Here is a 21,644-nt window from a genome sequence, read left to right on the forward strand (position 1 = left end):
AGTTTTTAAGGGATTAAACAGTATTTAGTTATGGTTTAAAAAAAAAATATATATATATATATGCATAATGCATATCCAGCAGTGTAGTGCTAATGATAGACACCTCCGAGTGCAATCCTGAGGATAATAAATCATGTCAGAGCATTTCAAAGCTAGAAAGCATTCCAAAAGCATATATTAAGTGAAAGATTTTAAATCCCGGAGAAACATTTTTGGCTTACATTAGGAATCTGTCTCCATTATTTATGTTAAGCGGCATGATTATATACACAGTATAGCTCCCCAAAGTAAAAACTGAAGCACAACAGGATGACTGAAGTCTCATTTTCATTCAATGTGTGCTGTGCTTAAACATTTGTGAACCTCCCATACGATCCAAACCTTCCAAAAAATGACAAAAGCAATGTGGCCATTTGTCTGCCTTTTTTTTTTTTTTGACATATTGGGCGTCTGCCTTTAAGCCTCTCATTAACTCTTCTTTACAAACCAACTGCATTTGCAAATTTGCAGACCCAAAAAAATATGTATTGTTTTAAAAAGAAGCCACTAAGGATTGATAATATGCAGGATCACAACGGGAGCACCCCTCAAAGACTGATACGCTCTCTGTACTTACTGTATAGGCATCCGTAGACCTCTAGCCTCATTCCTACCCTTCCATTTGAGTTCCATTCCAGAGGAAGGACACGTAGGAACCGAGCTATTACAGGCTGCTGCAGTTTGTGCTGGACGACACTGTCAGCATTTGTGTTCCCTGAAAATGCCTGGGGGGAAAAAAGAAGCATCTTTGAGGTAATCTGAAAGCAAACACAACCATGTTACTGAATAAACTAAGATATGCCTTTTCAATTCATGTATTTTAGGAAAATTTACACTTAGCAAAGCAGATGTAAGACACAATTTAGAATGGAATAATATCAGTTGACACATTTTTGATTGGATAGAACTACTTCCAGTGAGAAACTGAATATCGTGACTGTTGTATACCTTTCAAATATGTACATTTGGAATTGATTGTAGAATATGCTGAGTTTATTCAACTCTAGCTCTAAATGTGAGATTCACTATTACATTAAATATAAACACAGCCATTTCACAGCCCTATAATCGCAAGCATCATATTTTGACAATTTTATCTGGTAAGACACAAAAGTGCGGGTCGTTGGGTCAGTTCTGCGGTTTGCAGTTTTGATTAGTCAGAACTGATTGACTAGCCTAATCAGTCAAATTAGCACTTTTGATTATATAATATTCTTAAACTATAATTATACAAGCATCAGGGTTTCTGCTAATAATCAGCCATGGTACTGTGCCACGACAAGACTTCGCGTCACAGTAACATAATCCCCTCAAAATCAAATAATAATTATATCCATTATTGTCGCTGTAGCTAGTATTCTTACATTATACATAGCTACACACATTTTTGACTTATATAATAAATAAAAATTTAAAAAAATCTATTCTTCAATTAGAAGTATAAACAGAAAATCATAATTGTATTAGCCCTTGATAAATAATGGAAGCAATCAGTGTGATAAAAACATACATCCAATCATCATACAATCCTGCTTATTTTCTTACAGAAATTGTAACAGTTTTATAGAGCAAACTTGCTTGCAGTCTGTTTTCATTAGCCTAATTCTCTCAGCATAAGGTGTCCAAAGGAGCTAGATATATGAAGTGCAACTGAGTATCTGCATCTTCATAGTCTCATTGTAGAACCAGGCCCGGGCAGTTTAAAAAGATTGCACTACTCAGCAGATCAGGCATCGGTATAGGCCAAAGTTCTTTGCATGGATTCTGCACCAAGAAATGTGGATCGGAGCATTCCTAATGTTAGCGATTTTTAAATAAGTTAGCGCACGTCATCCATTTTTTTCATATTTTCTCAGGTATTATGACAAGGAATAAGGTGTGTTCAAGATGTGCTGACTCTTGGGCAATAAAGTCAATCACAATACAGGCTATGAAAACCTAAAATACTGGCTGTAAATTTAATATCCTGATGTACTGATGTTACTCGTAGTGCAGAGTCAAACCTAAGTATTGATTATTTAATACTGATCACTATTAAAAAGGACAAATTCAGTAGTTAATGTTTGATTTTGTACTTATCTGTCATCTAAAATTCAGAATAGTAATTAAAGGTATTTGCTTCAACCACTATAACTGTTTGGTGATAAAGGTCCAGAATAAATATAGGTAAACAATTGTTGCAAGTCATTATATAGCTAACATTGGAATTGAACAGTAAAAATAAATAAATAAAAAAGCATGTCCAGTATAGTGCCTAAAGGGTTCAAAAATACTTGTGCCCACTACAAGGAAAATATGACTTTTTTCATGGGTGAATGACTTAAGAGGATTAAGATAAAAACCTGAAAATGCAAAACCAGTTCTCTGCCTGCCTAATAAAATGAATAAATCCACAGCACTCTTGGGCACTCCACATTTCAAGGATTTAAAAGGAAATGTGTACTGTCATATTTATTTAATTTACACCTTAAACCAAAAACGAATCTGGGTGTGTGTGTGCTTCCGCATGCATGTATGATTGTTTTGTGTCTGAGTATTTGCGGATGTCAATTTTGAGACCCTTTTTCCAAATGGAATTTATGGTTTGTGTTAAGGTAGGTGTTTTTCTTTAAATGCTTTGGTATAATTTGTCTTCTGTTAAAATGTAAATAGCTGAAGTGAAACAGAAGTTTTAGTATGATATTAAAGAATGAACTTAAAATCCTCTTAAATTGCATTGTGATAATACACACAAAGTATATTTACTAAAATGCAGCTTAAATTAAGCACAGGTTTTGGTGTTCTTTTGAGGAATATGTTACCTCTAAAATACACTGGTGTTAAATATGCTGAATGTCACTGACTAAAATACAGCTTATAAATACACTGGGTTTAACATTTCTAAAATAGTACTAGAGTTCAACTAATAAGTACATACAGTAACGCACTTAATAAATATACTTTATCATATTTAGAAATATCCTCAAACAGTACACTTTTACACTAACATAGAGCTTAAAGGTCCAGGAAAATGAGATCTGTGAATTCTTTGCTGATGTGTTGTTTTAATACTTTTTTGCATTCATAAACAGCTGAGAAATATTTAAAAATGATTCTAGCAACAACCAAAATAAAAAGTAAACAAGTCTGTCATGTCGTACTTTATGAAATGCCTTTTGCAAATATATGTATATAATATAATAAGCCTTGTTATAATCAAAACACTTGGTAGCTCCTTCAAAAAATACCAGAAGGTTTGTCAGGCATGACCTTCCCTTGCGAAAACCATGCTGGCTATCCCTTAGGATGTTGTTATTTTCAAGAAACACTTCTAACTTGTCTCTAATGATAGTTAAACTGACAGGTCTGTAGTTTCCTGGATCAGTACAGTGGCCTTTCTTATATATTGGTATTATATTACTTTGCTTACAGTCCTCAGGTATTTATCCAGCTTCTAAAAACTGTCTAAAAATACCTGCCAGTGGTTTAAAGATGATCTCACCGAACTCTTTGAGTTCCCTAGGGTATATGCTACCAGGGCCTGCTCTCTTATTTGTCTTTAGTTTATGTAATTCATCCAGTACTTCTTCATCCTCTATCTCAATATCTGCTAAGATATTCCGAGTACTGAATATGCCTTCCACTCTATTAGTAACCTATTCTCTAGTCAAACTCTCAATGAAGTAACTAGTTAAGGCATCAGCAATACCTTTATTCTTATAAAGCAATGCTCCTTCTTCATTCCTGATTCAACTGATATCCTCTTTTACTTTTCTTTTCCTACCACAGTGTTAAAATAAATGTTTATGATTACTTTTTGCCTCATGGGTATTTTGCCTTTCAAAGAGCCTCTTGGCTTCCTGTAGTTCTTTTTTATCCTTAGCACGCATGTTACAATATTCAGCCTTATTACTCTCAGTAATGTCTCATTGTGAAATGTTTCCAATACGAAGGCTCACTTCCCTCAACATCCACTTAAATTGTGCCAACTAAAAAATTTTCCCTGCTGTATGTATCCATGTCTGACTTACAGTCAACATCAAAATCTGGAACAGAGTCTTTGACAGTTTTCCCACACTGAACCTACTTACTTGCTGGGGTAAAATATTATAGCAGCCTTATTTAAATTTATGTTTTAAGGAGACTCAAATCCAAAAGAAAAATACCATGCTATGGCAAAATGTCACACTTTTGGCATGCCTATTAAAATTCTGTACTCACCCAAATACTGTCCTCTTGCCGATACTGTTTCCAGTTTCTGCCTGTATCACTGAACATTAGGAGATAACTGGTCACCCAGTCTGAGCTCCCATATCTCCCCTGTGTGGCAATGGCTGTTACCTCAGTCCTTTCTCCCAGATCAATTTCAAGCCATTGATATTTGTCAGACTCCAATGGTGACCAGCCCCCAGCACCTTATGCACATATTAAAGAAACAAAATGCATTGCAAAAAGTTGACCAGCTGGAAATTTACCATAAATAAAAAACAGCTTGGCATTTTGAGTGACAAGGTGTAGGCGAAACGGCTTATAGAAGATTCCTTATGGAGACTGCTTATAGAGCTTGTATTGATTTATTCCAGCTTTGAGTGCAATAAATTAATACATACATGAATAATTGGTTAGTAGGTCTAAAGAAAATGAAGTAAGAAGTGTTCGGCCTCTGGGAATATTCTGATCTTGACGGCTTAATTTCTCAGTTTATTATGCTTATTTTCCTCACAGTCTGGTATCATATCTGAACCATGCTGGTGCCAATTGTGGCCGGCAGCCCTGCAGGACAGTGAAAAATGTAGTGGGAATCACCTAGGCAATAGAAACAGTAATATGGTCTGATAGTGATAGTCTTTTATTCTTTTTCCTACATCTGGATGGGTTTGCATTTGGAGAAAGCCAAAGGAAGCCTTCAACCCACAATGTCTGTTGCCACCTGTAACAAATCATCATGATGTGCAATGATGTGAGCAGCTATCTCATGGAAGTTATTTGGTCCAGTGATTGTTCTGCATGGTCATTTAATGGCAAAGGAATATGAAACCATTTTCAAGAACAGATGTACCCTATGGTGCAAAAAAACTGTTCCCTTAGGATGTCCCCATATTCCATCATAACTCCCTACACACACTGCAAAACAAATTCAAGAGTGGTTTCACAAACACCGGGATGAAATGAGCATTGAGTACAAAGTACATTTCTACTCCTTCAGCTTTCCTTCTTGAAAAATGGTCCGACATCTCACTATACACAGTTTATAGCTTGTATGACAGCATTCCAAGAAGGATTGAAGCTGCTCTAAGGATTAAGTGAAGGGTGGCCCTGCTTCTTATTAGTCACTTGGTATTTGTATTTTGTTAGCTGCTTCCATTATTTTCTCCAACATAATAACATTCTTTTTTTTTTAACTAAAATTTATAACTCATGTACCAACCTTTTTTTCTGTCAGTGCTATGCTATACAACTCAATATAAGAGAAGGATACACAGAGGAAAATACTTGCAACAAAGTACAACAAAACATTTTTTGGTAACAACTTTGTGGTCTGTAGGTCCAGTCACACTTTTTTGTCTTATTGTGGTTTCTTGGAAACATGCTGATCTACATGGTAATTATGTGGGAACAAGTCAACAAAAGTCAAGAAATCTAATCAGGTGATATTCTGTTCCACAGGTTACAGATATGTATCTACATATATATCTGCTCTCAGTTTAATTTAATACCTCTTTTGTAGATTGATGTTAGATTCCAGTTAGTAAAATAATTAAATGTATCAGTGCAAAAACACGTATTTACAAACTATACCTAGAATATATAAATTGTCTTCTCTTTGATTCTGTAAGAGATACATGATTGTGTATTTTTCCACTATTTCACAAAGCACATATCCCAAGTGAATTACAAATAAGCAAAATACTTTTTCTTTTCCTTTTTTATTGACAGTTCATAATCGGAGCGGACAATTTGTTGTTTTTAAACAAAAATTGTTAATTTATCGGCAGATACAGATCATTGGCCGATACATCGGTGCATCCCTACTTAGCGTATTTTACAAATAAATTCACAGTTGAGACAGAATTTCCAAAATATTGTTTATTAAGGGAAGGTTAGACTATGTTAAACAAGTATTTTCTGTCACTTCCTCCCAAATTCTCATTGTTGCCGTTATTGATGTTCAATGGAAACAGAAACCAGGATGTATTCCTGAAACTACTGAGTTTCCTGATAGTTCTGGGTACGAGATGGTTTCTGAGATGTTTTGTGCAATGGAACGGTGGTTATAGAGGCTTACTGCAATTGTACAGTAACTCAGGCTGCCAGTTACCTTGAAAAAAGGCAAATCTATCAGAATATGTGTGTCAAAGTGTAAAGGAGGATTACTACTTCCTTTTAAAAATGGCGACATATGCAGATGGGTGACAAATTAAATGTAACACCTAAATAAATGAGTGGAGAAACATAATGAATGCAGATGCTTCCATACAGGTGCACTGCGTGATACAATTAAACAATTAACATTCTATCCTGGTCTGTGGCATGTATAAAAATGATGAGCAGGCCCAGTTGGCCTCAATTTTGGATTAAGATGGCAAAAAAAAAGATCTAAGTGACTTTGAAAAAAGGGTTCATTATTGGGGCACAGATGGCAGCAGCTTCAGTCACAAAGACTGCTCAACTGGCTAGTGTTTCAATAGGAACAGTAACTAAGTGACATCTGTATTTAGATCTATGGGAAAGAACTGTCAGTAAACAGTGTCAGAAATGGTGGTCAGAAAAAAACACAGATTTGATGACTGTGATGCCCATGCATTAGTGTGATATGTAAAGAAAAGCAGAAGAGCAACTCTTCCTCAGGTGACTAGAACAGCAAGAACATTCTGTCAAAAACTACATAGTGAAGGATATTATAGTAGGGCTGCAGTGCATAAACCCCTCATTACAAAGACAAATGCACAATTAAGCATTCAGTGGTGCAAAATCCATAGGCTCTGGTATACAGAGATGTGGAAAAAAAAGCGATATGGTCAGATGAGTCATCTTTTACCATATTCTCAACAAGTGGGCAAGAGCACATGTGGCATACACCAAGAGAACAGACCTGAATGCTTGACCCCTACAGTGAGGGGTACGGGGGCACTGTTATGCTGTGTAAATCAACACAAAGTTATTCTGAGTGACCATTTTTATCCAATGATGAAACATTTTCGATCCTGATGGGAGTGGTCTCTTCCAGGATGAGAATGCCCCCATGCACAGGACACGAGGGGTCACTGAATGGTTTGATGAGTATGAAAGCGATGTGAATCATATGCTATGGCCTTCGTAGTTTTTAGATCCCAACCCAATTGAACACCAATGGGAAATTCTGGACCAACGTATTAGACAGCGCTCTCTAACACCATCATCAAAACACCAAATAAGGGAATATCTTTTGTAAGAATGGTGTTCCATCCCTCCAGTAGAGTTCCAGAGACTTGTAGAACACTGTAGCACTGAAGCTGTTCTGGTGGCTCGTGGTGGCCCAACACCTTACTAAGAAACTTTGGTTTTTCATTTGTCATCCGTTTGCAGACACCTTGCCGTGACTTACCTTCACGCTAATAAACCTCTCCATTTTTTTTATTTTATTTTTTTAAATGGTGAAAAGGAGAGCTTATCCGGCTCTGCGTACTGCAAGTTTTATTATGCACCAGATAATGAAATTCTTTCAAACCCCAACTAAAAAAAACAATAATGTTCACTAATAAATGGAAAATGGAACCTGTCTTTTTCCCTGTTACTGGGAATTAAATTTTTTAAATGTATTTATTTACTTATTTATTTCTTGCTCAGCTATACTTTAATACTGGCAAATCCACTGGTATGAGATTGCTAAGCACAGCAAAAACATCACGACTACAAGGGTGTCCAGTATATTAATTAATATACAATTTAACATTGGGTTGTGTTGTAATATATAAGACAAGTAAGGATTAATTACACTGTTCATTGGTCCCAAAGAACATATGTTTGCTAACTGGGCCAAAGAACAGATCAAGGCTAGCGGGAGAGCCCATAAATTGCCGTACTCACTCTCATTTATGTCAAAATGCAAATACATTTTGCCAGTTTATCATGAAGCAATGAAGAGTGCCTGCATTTTATCAGAAGAAAAAAATCCTTGTCAATTGCATATCCCTCAGTTAAATGGAAATTGCACCACCATCCTTAGCTTTCAGCAAGAATGCAAAGTCGTACTAAAGTTGTTTTGTGCAACCCCTGTACAACACAATATGTGAAGTATTAAAATGACCATAAACAATAACAAAGGCATAAAGTGATTTTGAATTTTCATATGGAAGGAAAGAAGCAGAGGGTCAGATGCACGTCTCAGATGCTGCCAATCACATAGGAAGTGTCTTTCTCTGTGACAGCCTCAGAAGAAATATGGTAATGTTCGTGTGAAGCAAGCGACTGCTGAGTCAGACTAAAGAGATTCGTTGGAGCCAGAGAGACTGTGACAGCTGGATGAACATCTGAGGTGTAGCCGCAGTTCACTTCAGCACATACACAATTTAGGAACACGGGTTGCAATCAAAAGCAAATTAATGAATTACACATATTTTAATCTAAAAAACACGCCTCAGCAATATACTCAGAATTTTAAACAGGACCAAGGACACACTGAAATTTAATTCAACAATGTAATAAAAAAAATAAAAAAAAACAGTTTACACAGCAGCCACTTTATTAGGTACATCTATCTAGTACAGGGTCAGACCCCCCTTTGACACCTGAACAGCCTGAATTATTTGCAGTATGGATTCAACAAAGTGCTATAAACATTCCTTAGGGATTTTGGTCCATGTTAATATATTTGAATCTGACATTGTTAAACAGTAAAATGAAAAATAATCAATGTGGGTGCCGGCCTACATCCTAAATTAATTGTATATACAACAAACATTTATTTAATTGATTTTTCTTATGAAATAGACAGCCTAATTTAGCCCACAGGGCAGTATTAAAAATGAGCTACTAATGAAACATTGCTTTGACACAGGGAGCAAATGCTTTGACCTTTGCTTAGAAAAAAGATAGAGGCTAAGTAGAAATGCAGTCTAATGAACTACTACAACGTAAAGGGCACCCAAAGACTTTCTTGCCTAATCAGTCTTAATTCCTCATTGGGAATTGCAGGTCACAATACAGTCCATCCACACAACAGCTTTTTAATAGTTATGAAAAATATGAGCCACATTAATGCCCATTTTAGTTGTCATTGTGAAAGGATAATATAATCGGGATGTGTTTGCTTTCCCATGATTTTCTACTAAACCAGTTATCTCAAGCACTGACTAACATTGTGCAGACAACTCGCATTAATTACAGACCCATTGTACATGGCAGGCCACCATAGGCCCATTCATTTGTGCATGTAAACAGGCAGAGATGTGAAATGCATCTTTGATAAAAACCGTATGCTAATGCTCTTCTTATAACTTCAGGGAATTTTATCTCAAGATCCTGCTGCTTCCTTTCTAGTCCCAAAGCATGAAAAGATAACTTCTTTATTACAAATGGAGCCATTAGAGGGTTTGTGTCCTTCAGTATCAATGCCTCTAAAAAAACAAAAACACTCACCCCTCACGCTCACCCTCCTCTGAGTCACGTTCACAATTAACACCTCTGTTCAACCAAGGCATAATGAAGTGCCTGTCCCTGTCCTCATGTGACCCTGCAATGAACTCACTGCTGATCAATTAGGCACCAGTTTTGGGCAAGAACTCCCCCCTTTGAGAAGCAAATGGAAAATCTGATTTAAAATGCTTCGAACATTAAAGTGGCTGTTATTGTTTGATTGGCAGCTTTGATACAATGAGCCAATCAAATTATCGGGTACCCAAAATCAAATACCAATGTGGTTCCTGGGAATGCACGTAGGATTCCGTCACATCATTGACTTTGTGAGCATAAAACTCACTGAAAACTTAACAACTTTGCTCTGAGGGTGAGGACACTAGTCTGTCCGACCAGGCAAGTTCTTTAAGGACCTCGACGGACCTCGTGGTGCGCCCCAACCCACACCTCGCCTGATCCTCGAGACAGAATTGGTGTGCCATAGTCAGTGAAATATACCAAGCTGGTTTATTTCCCATTGACAGCTGTTTTTAACAACAAGTACAGACTTTTACTCCAATATCTCCCTTGCGGCCAGACCCAGGAGGAGATCTGTGCACGTCCAAAGTCGTCTTGCCTGGAACCCCGTCCTGACCCCAAATTCAAAGAAGATTCCCAGCAGTCCACACACCTGCTGTGACCTTGGAACTGAATTCAGGACTGGCCTCCCCTTTTATTGCCATTAAGTTTTGAAACACATTTTATTTAACACTGTCATTTGACTGCTGTTTGGTGTGTTTTGTTTTGCTATGCATGTGTTGGTCTGCATAGGAAATTCCCTGACCTTGTTGTTTTATCGTTGGTAAAACTTCACATCATGAAACAGATGAAACAAACTACAGTAACCACGTAATATAGAGTAGCATCATTCTAACCCATAACAAATTAACCTTCTTTAAATGGCAGTACTGTTAACCTCTATGTTTAGCCGTCGCAGAATTATAATTTCCTTGATTAAGAATTGTATACAGTAATCATTATTGTTTTCATTTAAGCTATTCAAGTTGGGCTCTACAGACGTACAGAATTCTGTTTGCTGAACTTAATTTATTCTGAATAAACCTGACCAAACCTCACTACAATATAGAGTTGAGTGTTCATTTGTAGATCCTTTGCTATCAATTTGGGAGAAGCTGCGCTTTAACCACATGCAAATTGTTTGATTACAAATATAAAATTGTTGAGTACACAACCAAATCAAGTTTAAATTCATATTTGTCCCAAACATTATGGAGCTCACCGTAGTTCCCTCATTTTAGGGGAAGATTACAATTTCCTGCACTCTACTATTAAATAAGTGGGAATGGTAGATTGCATGTCTTTGGAAAGATTAAATTCCTGTGGAGAACAGATGTAAGCCTAATGAACTGGTGATTTTCTCATCAATAATTCACATTATATCCACCTACCATCTATGAAGGACCAGAATAATTTAAGCCAATGAGCCTCTTGACAAAAATGTTTACTAATAAAGATATGGATTATGTGGCATTTCATTAACAAAAACATTGAATTATCTGGCAGAATGTAGCGATCATAAGAAGGTAATCAAATGTGAAAAATGTGAAAAAATCAGATAGGTTGGCTGTCTAAGCCACCAATTCGTGTAAACATGACAAAACTCTTCAAGGAGAATGAACACATGACAGAAACTATAATTAGGAAACATATCTGATTAGATTATTATAGTAGGCTATCTACTTTAAAATTATAGTATATTATCAGAAATGGTATTTATAGCCACTTACTTTAAATACTGGGCCATCAAACACTGATATTTTCACCAATTAGAAAATACAATGCTTACTTTTTATATTCTGTTATAAACATTTGCTATAAGGAATTGACTGACGCAACAGTATTTTTATTGTTGGGATGGAGACATTGACTACCTCATGTTTACACTTACTTAACTCTTACTAAATGCTAAATGCTTACTCACAAAGTATATTAAAAAAATCTAATATTGATCACAATGGGCGGCGAAGAAAGAACTGCGTTTCTCAGGTATCTCCCAAAATAGAACACTTTATTCCAAGATGGTTGCTTTACATTGCAGACAATTTAAAGTACTTTAACTACTTTTTTAAGTACTTAAACATTTTTAATTTTTTTTAATTTAAAGTACCATTTTTAACTGTAAAAGTCCTATTTTCTCTATAATGAGTACCAACCTTCAACCTTTTGTATAGACTGCTTTCTTACTACTTCAGCTTCAGTTATGTTTGCAAAAAAAAAGTCAGAATTTTCTATGCTAATTTTTTAGGGGGGGCAACAACACAGTAATGGTGTAACGTAGCTAAACCAAAATCGGTGCAAGTTGGCAATTATAGTCCACTTGCAAAATGGCACTGAGGTTTTGAAAGAGTGGAGATATCAAGGTTCAAAAATCACAGTTTCACATGGGAGAGCTGTTGAGCAGAGCTACCTGTGCTCGGAGTAGTATATTTACTGTGCATTCGCAAAGGGACTCACCCCATGGTGTGTCATGATGTTTCAGATTAAACTGAATACTAATCTTAATATCAAAGCACTGTATGAATATTACAAAACCGTCAATACTCCCGTTTGTTAAAATAATGGATTGCAAAACTGCATAAACCACTGTTCCCACAGAGTCACTTTGCCATGAAATACATTTACCCTGCATCACAAAGAGCCTCCATAGATACAGTATGTAGAAAGAACAGACATTACAATATTGAAAGCAAATGATAAGAAATTATTATTTTATACATTTGCCAATATCCTAGAGTGTATCTATGACCATATTGAGCATTGTCTTTTACTCTTGGGATCCACAACAAAATGTGAATTATTCCATGCATTTAAATATCTCTCTATGAAAAATCACCTTCCTGAGTCAAGGTGATTTGCTCCACAAATGCATTGGGTGCATGGAGCTTTGCAAAACCAAATCATTAACATTTATCAAAATTAGCATTTCTGGTTCACCTGCTAACTAGCAAGATTGGTCAGTCTGCTCTTACATCATACTTATGCTTCCTAATTTCCTAACACACACACACACACACACATATATGCACGTGCGCGCACACACACACACACACATACACACAAAGAGCATTGAAAGTGAACCTTTTCCAATGTTGTAACCATGCACCATGTCATTTCTGACATCCTGCAATTTGGAGATACAGCAAAGAGAACCTCTCAAAAAGTAAAGCACTCTAACAGGCCATGTAATTATGCATCCAAATGCATCTTTAATTATTTCAGGTGATTTGAATCATAAGCTCCTCTTTGCAGGGGGATTTCCATGGTGACAGTAAGAGAGGTAAGACAGAAAACAAATGTAGAGGTTTTATCTTTATGTCATATATCTGGTAGTTGTTCATTAGCACAGAGGTTATTATTCAACTCTCTGCTGAAAATTAATTTCAGATAACATACCTGAAACGTGGATTTCTGAGTCAAAATCAAGTGTGGTACATTGTCTCTACTGATTTATGCTGAAATGAATGAACTGCCTTTATGTTCATATCAATCTGATAGATGCCATCTTGCTAATGCTCAACTGTCAAAATTGTCAAAATGCATAGTACATATTTTAGCACATTTGCAGTGTAAAATATATGTGCAGTTGATTTTATTTGGCAAGGGGCTGAGTAAAAACAAAATAAGTTTTAGTGTTTTTAGGAGATTTCATGCATATTCCAAAATGCACAATCTTGCATACTCAACCACCACAGAGAAAGCTGCATAGAAATGCTTTCAGCAGTCCCTAGACATATTTGAGCCAATTGACAAATTAATGCTGCGATATCGACTTACCATCTCTCCTGTTTAGTTTAGCAAATCCAGGGCTATGAGTACTGGACAGCTGGGACGAGCTGTTGAATGACGTCTGAGGCAGGGGGGAGACCAGTGGACCATCACAATTATCTGTTAGACGAGAAACAAAATATGGTTCAATAATAAACTGAAAAAGAATAAAATCTTTATTTCCCTTAGGGAAGAATGCATTTTTAGTTTTCAAGTTTTGGAATACAAACTAATTCATGATACATACGCATATGCAATCCATCTAATCCAGTCATTTACTAGTAGTCTAGACAGTACCCAGCACTGTTCCAAGTCTGGACCTGAACAACCCAAAGGTCTCTACTGCATGACCTGACATGCCATTTCACTCATTGACAATATATAGTTACAATGTATATCTTTTTTTTTTTTTTTTTAATGTGAGGAATTTATCTGTAACACTGATCGCCTGACAATATTCAATCAGGAAAAATATTTTGTAATTCACCTTGTTAATTTCTTTTATGAACGTAAAAACTTCAATTAAACCACCCCATCCCCCTGAATTTCTTTTTGCTAAACTTGAATAGATTAAGTATTAATCCCTTGCTCTTACATTTCATATCTGGAAAAATTTAGTTTCCTCTTCGTTTTTTTTTTACTTTTACAGAGCTCCTTAAAGCTATAGTTTGGTGCAAAAAATTATGCACAATATTATTTATGATCTGAAAAATTGATTGCATAACATCATTATAACCTTTTACACAGACAACTTCTCCAAGGGGTGAGACCAGCCGAGTAAACAATAAAACTACTCAACCACCACTGCACATCAAAAGATCCGGGGTAACTTGACTCGATGTTTCGACTCTGCAAGTGACACTTGTTTATTTCAAAGAGTAAGGTAATACAAGCCATTTTTGCAGAATTTGACTGACTCTGTTTCTATATGTACAGTAATATGCCTGGAAGTTGCCTGATTGGCCCAGCAGCTGGCAAGTGTGATTGCTCAAAAGGAAACAATCTGATAGATCTTAAATTGGCTGATAATTTCAAGCGGGCGAGTTTGCATTGAAAAAATTGAAGAAAAAAAAAAAAAAACAAACAAACAAAAAACACATTATCTTCCTTAACCGGTATCCAAAGGACATTTCTGGAACAAACCATATTTAAAATGCTGGCTACTGTTGAAAAACACTGCAGTTTTCTGAAAAAAATGTTTGTGACCACATGGATTATGGCTAGTTTGGCAGGCCATACTCCTTGGAGCATGGCAGAACAGGGGGTAGGATCTCTTTTATTTCTTGTTAGTTTGCAGCAATTTTTCATAATGCCATGGTAAAATCATAGTACTACAATTGTGCTATTCCATATGTAGCTCAGACATTAAGTTCTAAAATGATATTGTACATATTGCAGTATTTTTGTCTCTTGCTACACCACGCATATCTCTGTATTATGAACCCTGGTGGGTAGAAGTGTGGTTTTGAAGGTATTGTGCTGTATTTTGTGGAGGCAGGCTGGAAGCACTGGTTGAAATACCAGAGTAGCAGTGCACAGTAAAATGTCCAGTGTTAAATCAACTCTTACAGAGCACATATGGTGCCTATTGGACTCATTTGTACTTTGTTAGAGTTGAATTAACACTGGACATTTATACTTTGTACCTACAGCAGGCAAAACAGCAGGTTCTGCAACAGTAGCTGAGTGGAGGGGCTGATGAGGAATGTATACGTACTTTGGATACTGGAGCTCTGAAAACTATTATTGATGCAGTAACTGAGTTTCAATGATAAGTGGTTGAAGTTAAAGACATTATCTACAGTATAGACCAAAAATCTCTTCTGCGTGTCACAGATTTGGCCTCTTTAGGAGAGTAGCGAGATGGAAGCCACTTCTGAGAAAGGCCAACTTTATCACACTTTAGCTGTGTAACAGCAGTTTTGCAACAGAACCACAGAACTTCGGGGAGATATATAAAATGAGAAGCCAAACAATATCTATGAGCACACATAATAAAAATGCTGATGAGATGGGCAAAGTAAACCAATAAAGTAAAATTTCACACCTCATACACTTTTATGTGTGTTAGAAAAAGAAGTGCTTTGGAATGTAATGAAAAACATATGCTAAATCAGGAAGGTGCATTTTGTTTCATAATGAAAAATACTGCCCAGTGGACTGAGTATCTTTAACCTTTTTGCATTTGAAACAGTAAAATTCCCCAGAACCTTTTTGACCTGGGAAATTAATTACAAAATTTAACAATTGATTAGCCACAGCTTAGAGTCCACCACAAAGACCTCATCAGAACAAGTGAAGCATTACCAGAGAGAATCAAGAGGGTACTTATTAGCAGGCCATCTTATCAAACAGGAAAACAAGTGCACATTAGGGGTGTCAAATCCATTAAAAATGTAATTTGTTTGTATCTGTAAGTTGGCAATTGATGGTTCTGCACTGTGTCCTTACAAACATATGTCCATTATGGTTATAATTTAATTGTTACTGTCATTGTTATTGATGGTAGTGCTTCATGCTAAAGTTGTTATAGTAATAGCAATGTGTTAGTGAAGCTTTGCAATTCTGTATTGCATGTATTATCTGCTACAGTTTTAACATTCTAAATGTAAATTTAATTTTATCCAAATGAACAATAAATAATATTATTTTTCACTTTGCACATTTGTTATTACTCATTGCATTGTATTAGTCATTATATATAGACCGAAGTTGCTAGAAATTTTGTATATGAGAGAAAATGCTAGTTATCTGGCCTAAATGAACACTGGACCCTTATCAAAGCTGAAATCCCTATTGATAAGGGGACAGTGTTTATAATTTTTTTTTTTAAAGCAGCACTGCAAACAAGGCGGCCCCATCCGTGAGCCTTCTAAGTGCTGACTAGCTCTATCTGCAGTGCTTCTAGTCTGTGAAGGACGTGGTGAAGTGGATGGAGTTCATTGCCACTTGCAATAGTATTGAACACTGAAACCCCCCACCCCCTCTCTTATTCGGTCCTTCTCTCTCACATACACACACTCACTCTGCCCCTCCTGTTTTTTGACTTTTGGATCTTGATGGAGCAGGGTCTGCTTTTGCCATGTCATAAAAGACAAGGCATCAGCGACACTGAATGGTGAATAGCAGTCTGCAGACATGAAGGCAGCTTCTGACAACCCAGCTCAACTTAAAATGCTTCTAGCACTGTTAATGAATAAATACATCTGTCACTTTATGGAAAACTGCATTAAAACATGCTAGTATTGTGTGCAGGACATGACCATTGTTTTCGTAGGCTGCTCCTTTGTATGTTTATTTCCAGTTTGTATCATCGGAAAGTGTGCTGGTTTCAGTTTAAAGCTCACTGTTTGTCACTACTTCTTTTCAGTAGTAACATAGGGCTTCCATGATGTACAAAAAAATGAAAATAAGAGAAAATCTTGTGAATATAATTGATCAACACTGGGAAGAAAATACTTATGTATTCAGTGCATTCTCTGTAGACTTCCAAACAGCTATTTGGGTTCAGAAGGTTTACTGCAGTGTTTGACAGCGTTAATGTATTTACTAAATAAATAAATAAAGAAAATAGAGGAATATTTCCCCTGCAGTATTATGTTTGACCTACTGTTGGCCATTATATGTATAGTTCCAAAGGATACCATGTTTGTTATTGTGTAGACTGTATAATTTCAGAAATTATTAACTGGAACTGAAAGTAAGGGTAAACCTTCTGGAGATGACCAATGAACCTGCAATGACATGGTACAAGGTTATGTTTTAGTTTAAGAAAGGTTTGACTGGCAAGGAATACACTTAGATTTTTTTTTTTTTAATTTTTTTTTTTATTCTTTTAGTCTGAACATGAGGTAGGCACTGCACAATTTTTATTCCTGGCTAAGATAAACACCATGCCCAAAAGAATAAAGACATCACCCTGTATTACTTGACCATGGAGAAAAAAAAAAAAAAAACAATGCTGCAGAGGCATTTCAGGGATCTGTGCATAAATACATTAGGGACTGAACCCTTAAAAGAAACCTATAACATCTTGCGCCATTTCATGAGGTAATTTTAAGAGAATAAGCTGTAAATGACATTCCTTATCTGTACCTGTGACTTGCTAAGTGTTAGCAGGAATGTGGTTTCTTCATTTAAGGAGTACATTGTCCTGTCACTTCTTGTAGTTCTTGGTGGAACACTGAATACCAGTGAAAGCAGCACCTTGGTGTTCAGTAAATTCTTCCAAAGGTTGTTATTTCTCCTTAACCCAAGTTCAGACAACCCCCGTATAATTATTTCCCTCCATCAGCATACAAAGATCAACATGTGCACCTGGATTTTAAAAAACATGTATAATTTATATGTTATGGTGGCAGCTGTTATTAACAAAAAGCTATTTATGTTGGACTATAACTACAAAGTATTTACATAGGATATATTGTAAATGAAAAGTGAGTTCCTTCAATATGGGTTTCAAGTGAAAAGACAAATCAAAATGGTCCAAATCAAATGTTTTCTCATTATATTCTATGCATTTATAGTTGCCTGTTTGCTTTAATTTACTCCCAAAATTCAGTGAAATGTGCAGTCAGCATTGTATACAAGAGAACTACAGGATTAATGCATAAATTCATGATCTACTAAATAAAATAATTTGAATAAAGTAATTTCATAGTCATGAAGTAAAATCCAAAGTTATAATTGTATTGTTTATAGAGGAAGTTCTTCATCTGGCCCAAGAATCACAATAATGTGGTTCAAATGTTAGTTATTAAATAAAATAGGAAAAAATACAAGTGGAAGCATGAAATGAAAAATGAGTCAACCTGAAATAATTTGAATAGAATAATTTCATAAAATGATGAAGTAAACTCCAAAGCTGTAAATGTGTTGTTTACACTGTAAGTTTGTACTCTGACACCACAATAACCATAATGTGGTTCAAATGTTTGTTATTTAATAAAATAAGGGAAAAAATACAAATAGAAGCGTGAAATGAAAAATGAGTCAACCTGCAAAAACTGGACAGCAACCAAGTGTACTCATCAATCCAATGACCGTGATTGGACGATAATTCTTATGGTAATGAGTGGCTTAAAACCACTTTGGTGGAACACAGGGTGGAATGGATGTTGGATAATCTGTGTATGTTTTCAAGAAGCATTTCCTGTCAGTAAGCCAATCTGCCCTCAACTATTTTTCACTGAGAAATCTCTCTTCATATTGTGGTAAGCGCACACACTCTAACTATATACATATATATATATATATATATATATATATATATATATATGTATTTTTTATTTTTTTTGTATGTATGTATGTATGTATTTTATCTTGTAGCATCATGCCTCTACCTTCTAATCTGGTCCATTTGAATGCACTACACCTCTTCCTTCTTCAGAAATATTATAATAATATGTCACACAATATATTCACCTCATGTATCCACAAATCAGATACTTTATATGTCACTACGCTCCAACAAAGATGTCTGGCCAAGAAATCACATTTTTTTCCTGCTACACATTATTCCCCTGGGGTGTTTAGGAATGAAATTCTATTCATTCTCACTACCAGGAAATCACATTGTTGAAGTTTTTTTTCAGTATATAGTATAGAATGTAGCACTTTACTCCTACCCAATCAATACATTGGAAAATGTACAGAATGAGGTTCTTATGTAACTGAAAAATTCAGTAGTAGATAGATGTCTCTGCACACTTCAGAATTGAATAAATGGTCTGTATTCTTTACGCTGGTCCATGAGAGCTGGGATTATACCACATATACCTTCTGAAGGGCTGTGAATCTTAAGATATACTTTAGCTTAAGGCTCTCTATTTCAATAAGGATTTTGAGCTTTCCTTAGTTTAATTTCTTTTGAAACATGAATTTATGGATCTGCAGTATGACTATTGCTCAACCAGTGGCAGACATGGTCTTGTTTTCTGTTGATATTTTAAACTTCATTTGTACAAATAAATGTAACAGGAACTGTTGTTTCCTTTAGCAGTGAAGTTTAATACATCATAACTGCGGCAGTGTTTTCATTTCAAACTTTCACACCAAATGCATACCGCAGCTGTTTCAGCTGGATATTCTGCTAGGTTTTTCAAGCCTGATCCTTTGGTTCCTTTTTTTTAATAGTCAAAAATAGTAATGGGATTTTGCATGCATTATTGAACTTAATAGTTTAAATCATGGGGGGTTGATACTGGCCATGTGCCAACGGAAGGCTTTGTCTTTTATAATTATAATTTGTATTTAGTAAGATTCATTTAAAATAATGCAATTATTGAAATCAAAGCAGTCTCAAAGAAAGTATTTGTTAAGGTACATACATTCATTTTGTCAAAGCCATTGTTCACGTTAAAAAAAGTAGTTGCAGCTTTCATTTCCCTTCTCTGTTCTGTCCCAGCCCTACAGCATCTCAGATAGTTTAGGCATACGGTGTTGAGGAGATTAGCCAGCTTTTCTTTCTCTTTGAATACCTACAGCATTTCTATAGAAAATGGAAATCAATAGCATGGCTGGTTGCATACATATCCACACTGAGTACTTCACATTAATAAAGGCATGGAGTGAAATAGAAAGGTGATTTGTAATTTCAATCATCGACATTACCTGAGTAGTCATAATTAGTACTATTTTAATGACTACTGTCACTAATGAAAAACCAAGCCTAATTATAAGTGTTCATTAAACACAGCAAGGCTGTCTATTTTTAAGAAGTACTTGTGCCTGCAATTCAGTCCTCCTGAAAGAAATACAGCTATAGCCTTCCCAGTAGGCTGTGGCCTATCATCTCATTTTAGGTATATGGAACCATCTAAATGAGTTATTTAATACAAATCAATACCAAACTATGGTTTCCGACGCACGGTGGCTTTAAACATAATTGCAGGAAACATCAGGAGCTAATAAGTGCATTATATTATAATCGGCATCATTTTCCAATCTTCCTTCTTCATGTAGTCTCTCAAAATAACAGCACAAAAATAATTATTTTTCCTCCTCATCTAATGACAAGACCCATATGTTTTTGGGAAATTACCTTACTCATGTATATAGTAATGCCTTTTGAAGGACCATATGCAGTACCAGATGATTTATATTCTACACATTTTAAGGAATGGAAAGGCAAAGAAATGTGTTCAAATTAGAAGAATATAAAGGCTAATGTAAATGTAATCTTCAAAAAGCATAATGTCATTCAATATACAGATGCATGTTTTCCCTGTTACACAGTCATTTATGAAGAAGTTTTATTCTACACCATGGAATAACTTGGCAGTTGTTCGATATGATATCAACCCCTTGAAAATGAATTTATTTCCACATAGTATTGAGCTGAGATCAAATGTTAACTAGGTCACAAATTCATACCCACCAAGCAGCAAATGGCACATATTGTGCTAGCCAAACATCTCAATGCCTGAAAGAACTGACCTAGTTTCTTATTACATGTCAGTTTGACTAAATCTTCTGTGTATGCCGAATGTCTGCATCCAGTTGACTTTTAGGGTAATTGGGACACTCATTTGTATATTCAGTTTGATAAATAGTTATGTTTCAGAAAAATCACCTTAAAAAAAATAAAATAAAAAAAAACCTTTCCACAATGAAGTGTGATATATCCAGGTGAATGACATGATTGAACATTTTTGTAAAAGTTTTATGAGAAACGACTTGTTGTTACTTAAATAAAGGGTGTTTTTTCCTTTGGCATTTGGCATTTATGTGTCTTCTGTGCAGACAGGATCAGTCATGCTCAAAAAAAAAAAACCTGAGGAGTGAACAGCGAATGCAGCAATTGAAAATGAAGCATAAATCCATTCTTTGTACCAAAGCGAGCTCTGCAAATTGAAGTTGCACAGAATGAAGGTTACTTCATTCACTGTGCTAACACAAAAATCCTATGCCAAAGAACTTTTTTCATCCTCCCAACCCACGTAGACTGACTCTCATCGATTGCCTGCTGTCGTGATAATGACATTTAAATAATGATGAAATATTAACCAATTTAAAACTCTTGCTGGCCTTGACCATCTTACCCCAACATCCTGATTTCACATTATGCTGGTATGAGTAACTAACCTGTGCTTGAATGGTCAGAATAAGATCAAGAATACTAATACTGAGTAATCCACTACACTGTCAATGGCACCGGTATTGTCGGAAACCTCAATATGTCGTGA

The 21,644-nt window shown here is 35.7% G+C and overlaps 1 protein-coding gene across 2 annotated transcripts in view; it reads right to left on the reverse strand.

Moving 5' to 3' along the window:
• cntnap3 (contactin associated protein family member 3) overlaps window positions 1-21,644 on the reverse strand; it is a 99,018-nt gene that overhangs the window by 52,247 nt on the left and 25,127 nt on the right. For both annotated transcript variants that reach the window (XM_035392285.1, XM_035392286.1), the window contains exons 2-4: window positions 13,468-13,578; window positions 4,240-4,433; window positions 617-764 (exon numbers count right to left, since the gene is read on the reverse strand). In XM_035392285.1, the coding sequence (XP_035248176.1) occupies window positions 617-764; window positions 4,240-4,433; window positions 13,468-13,578 (453 nt within the window). The remainder of the gene's footprint in view (window positions 1-616; window positions 765-4,239; window positions 4,434-13,467; window positions 13,579-21,644) is intronic.

This window comes from Anguilla anguilla, chromosome 14, assembly GCF_013347855.1.
Source record: "Anguilla anguilla isolate fAngAng1 chromosome 14, fAngAng1.pri, whole genome shotgun sequence".
Taxonomy (NCBI): domain Eukaryota; kingdom Metazoa; phylum Chordata; class Actinopteri; order Anguilliformes; family Anguillidae; genus Anguilla; species Anguilla anguilla.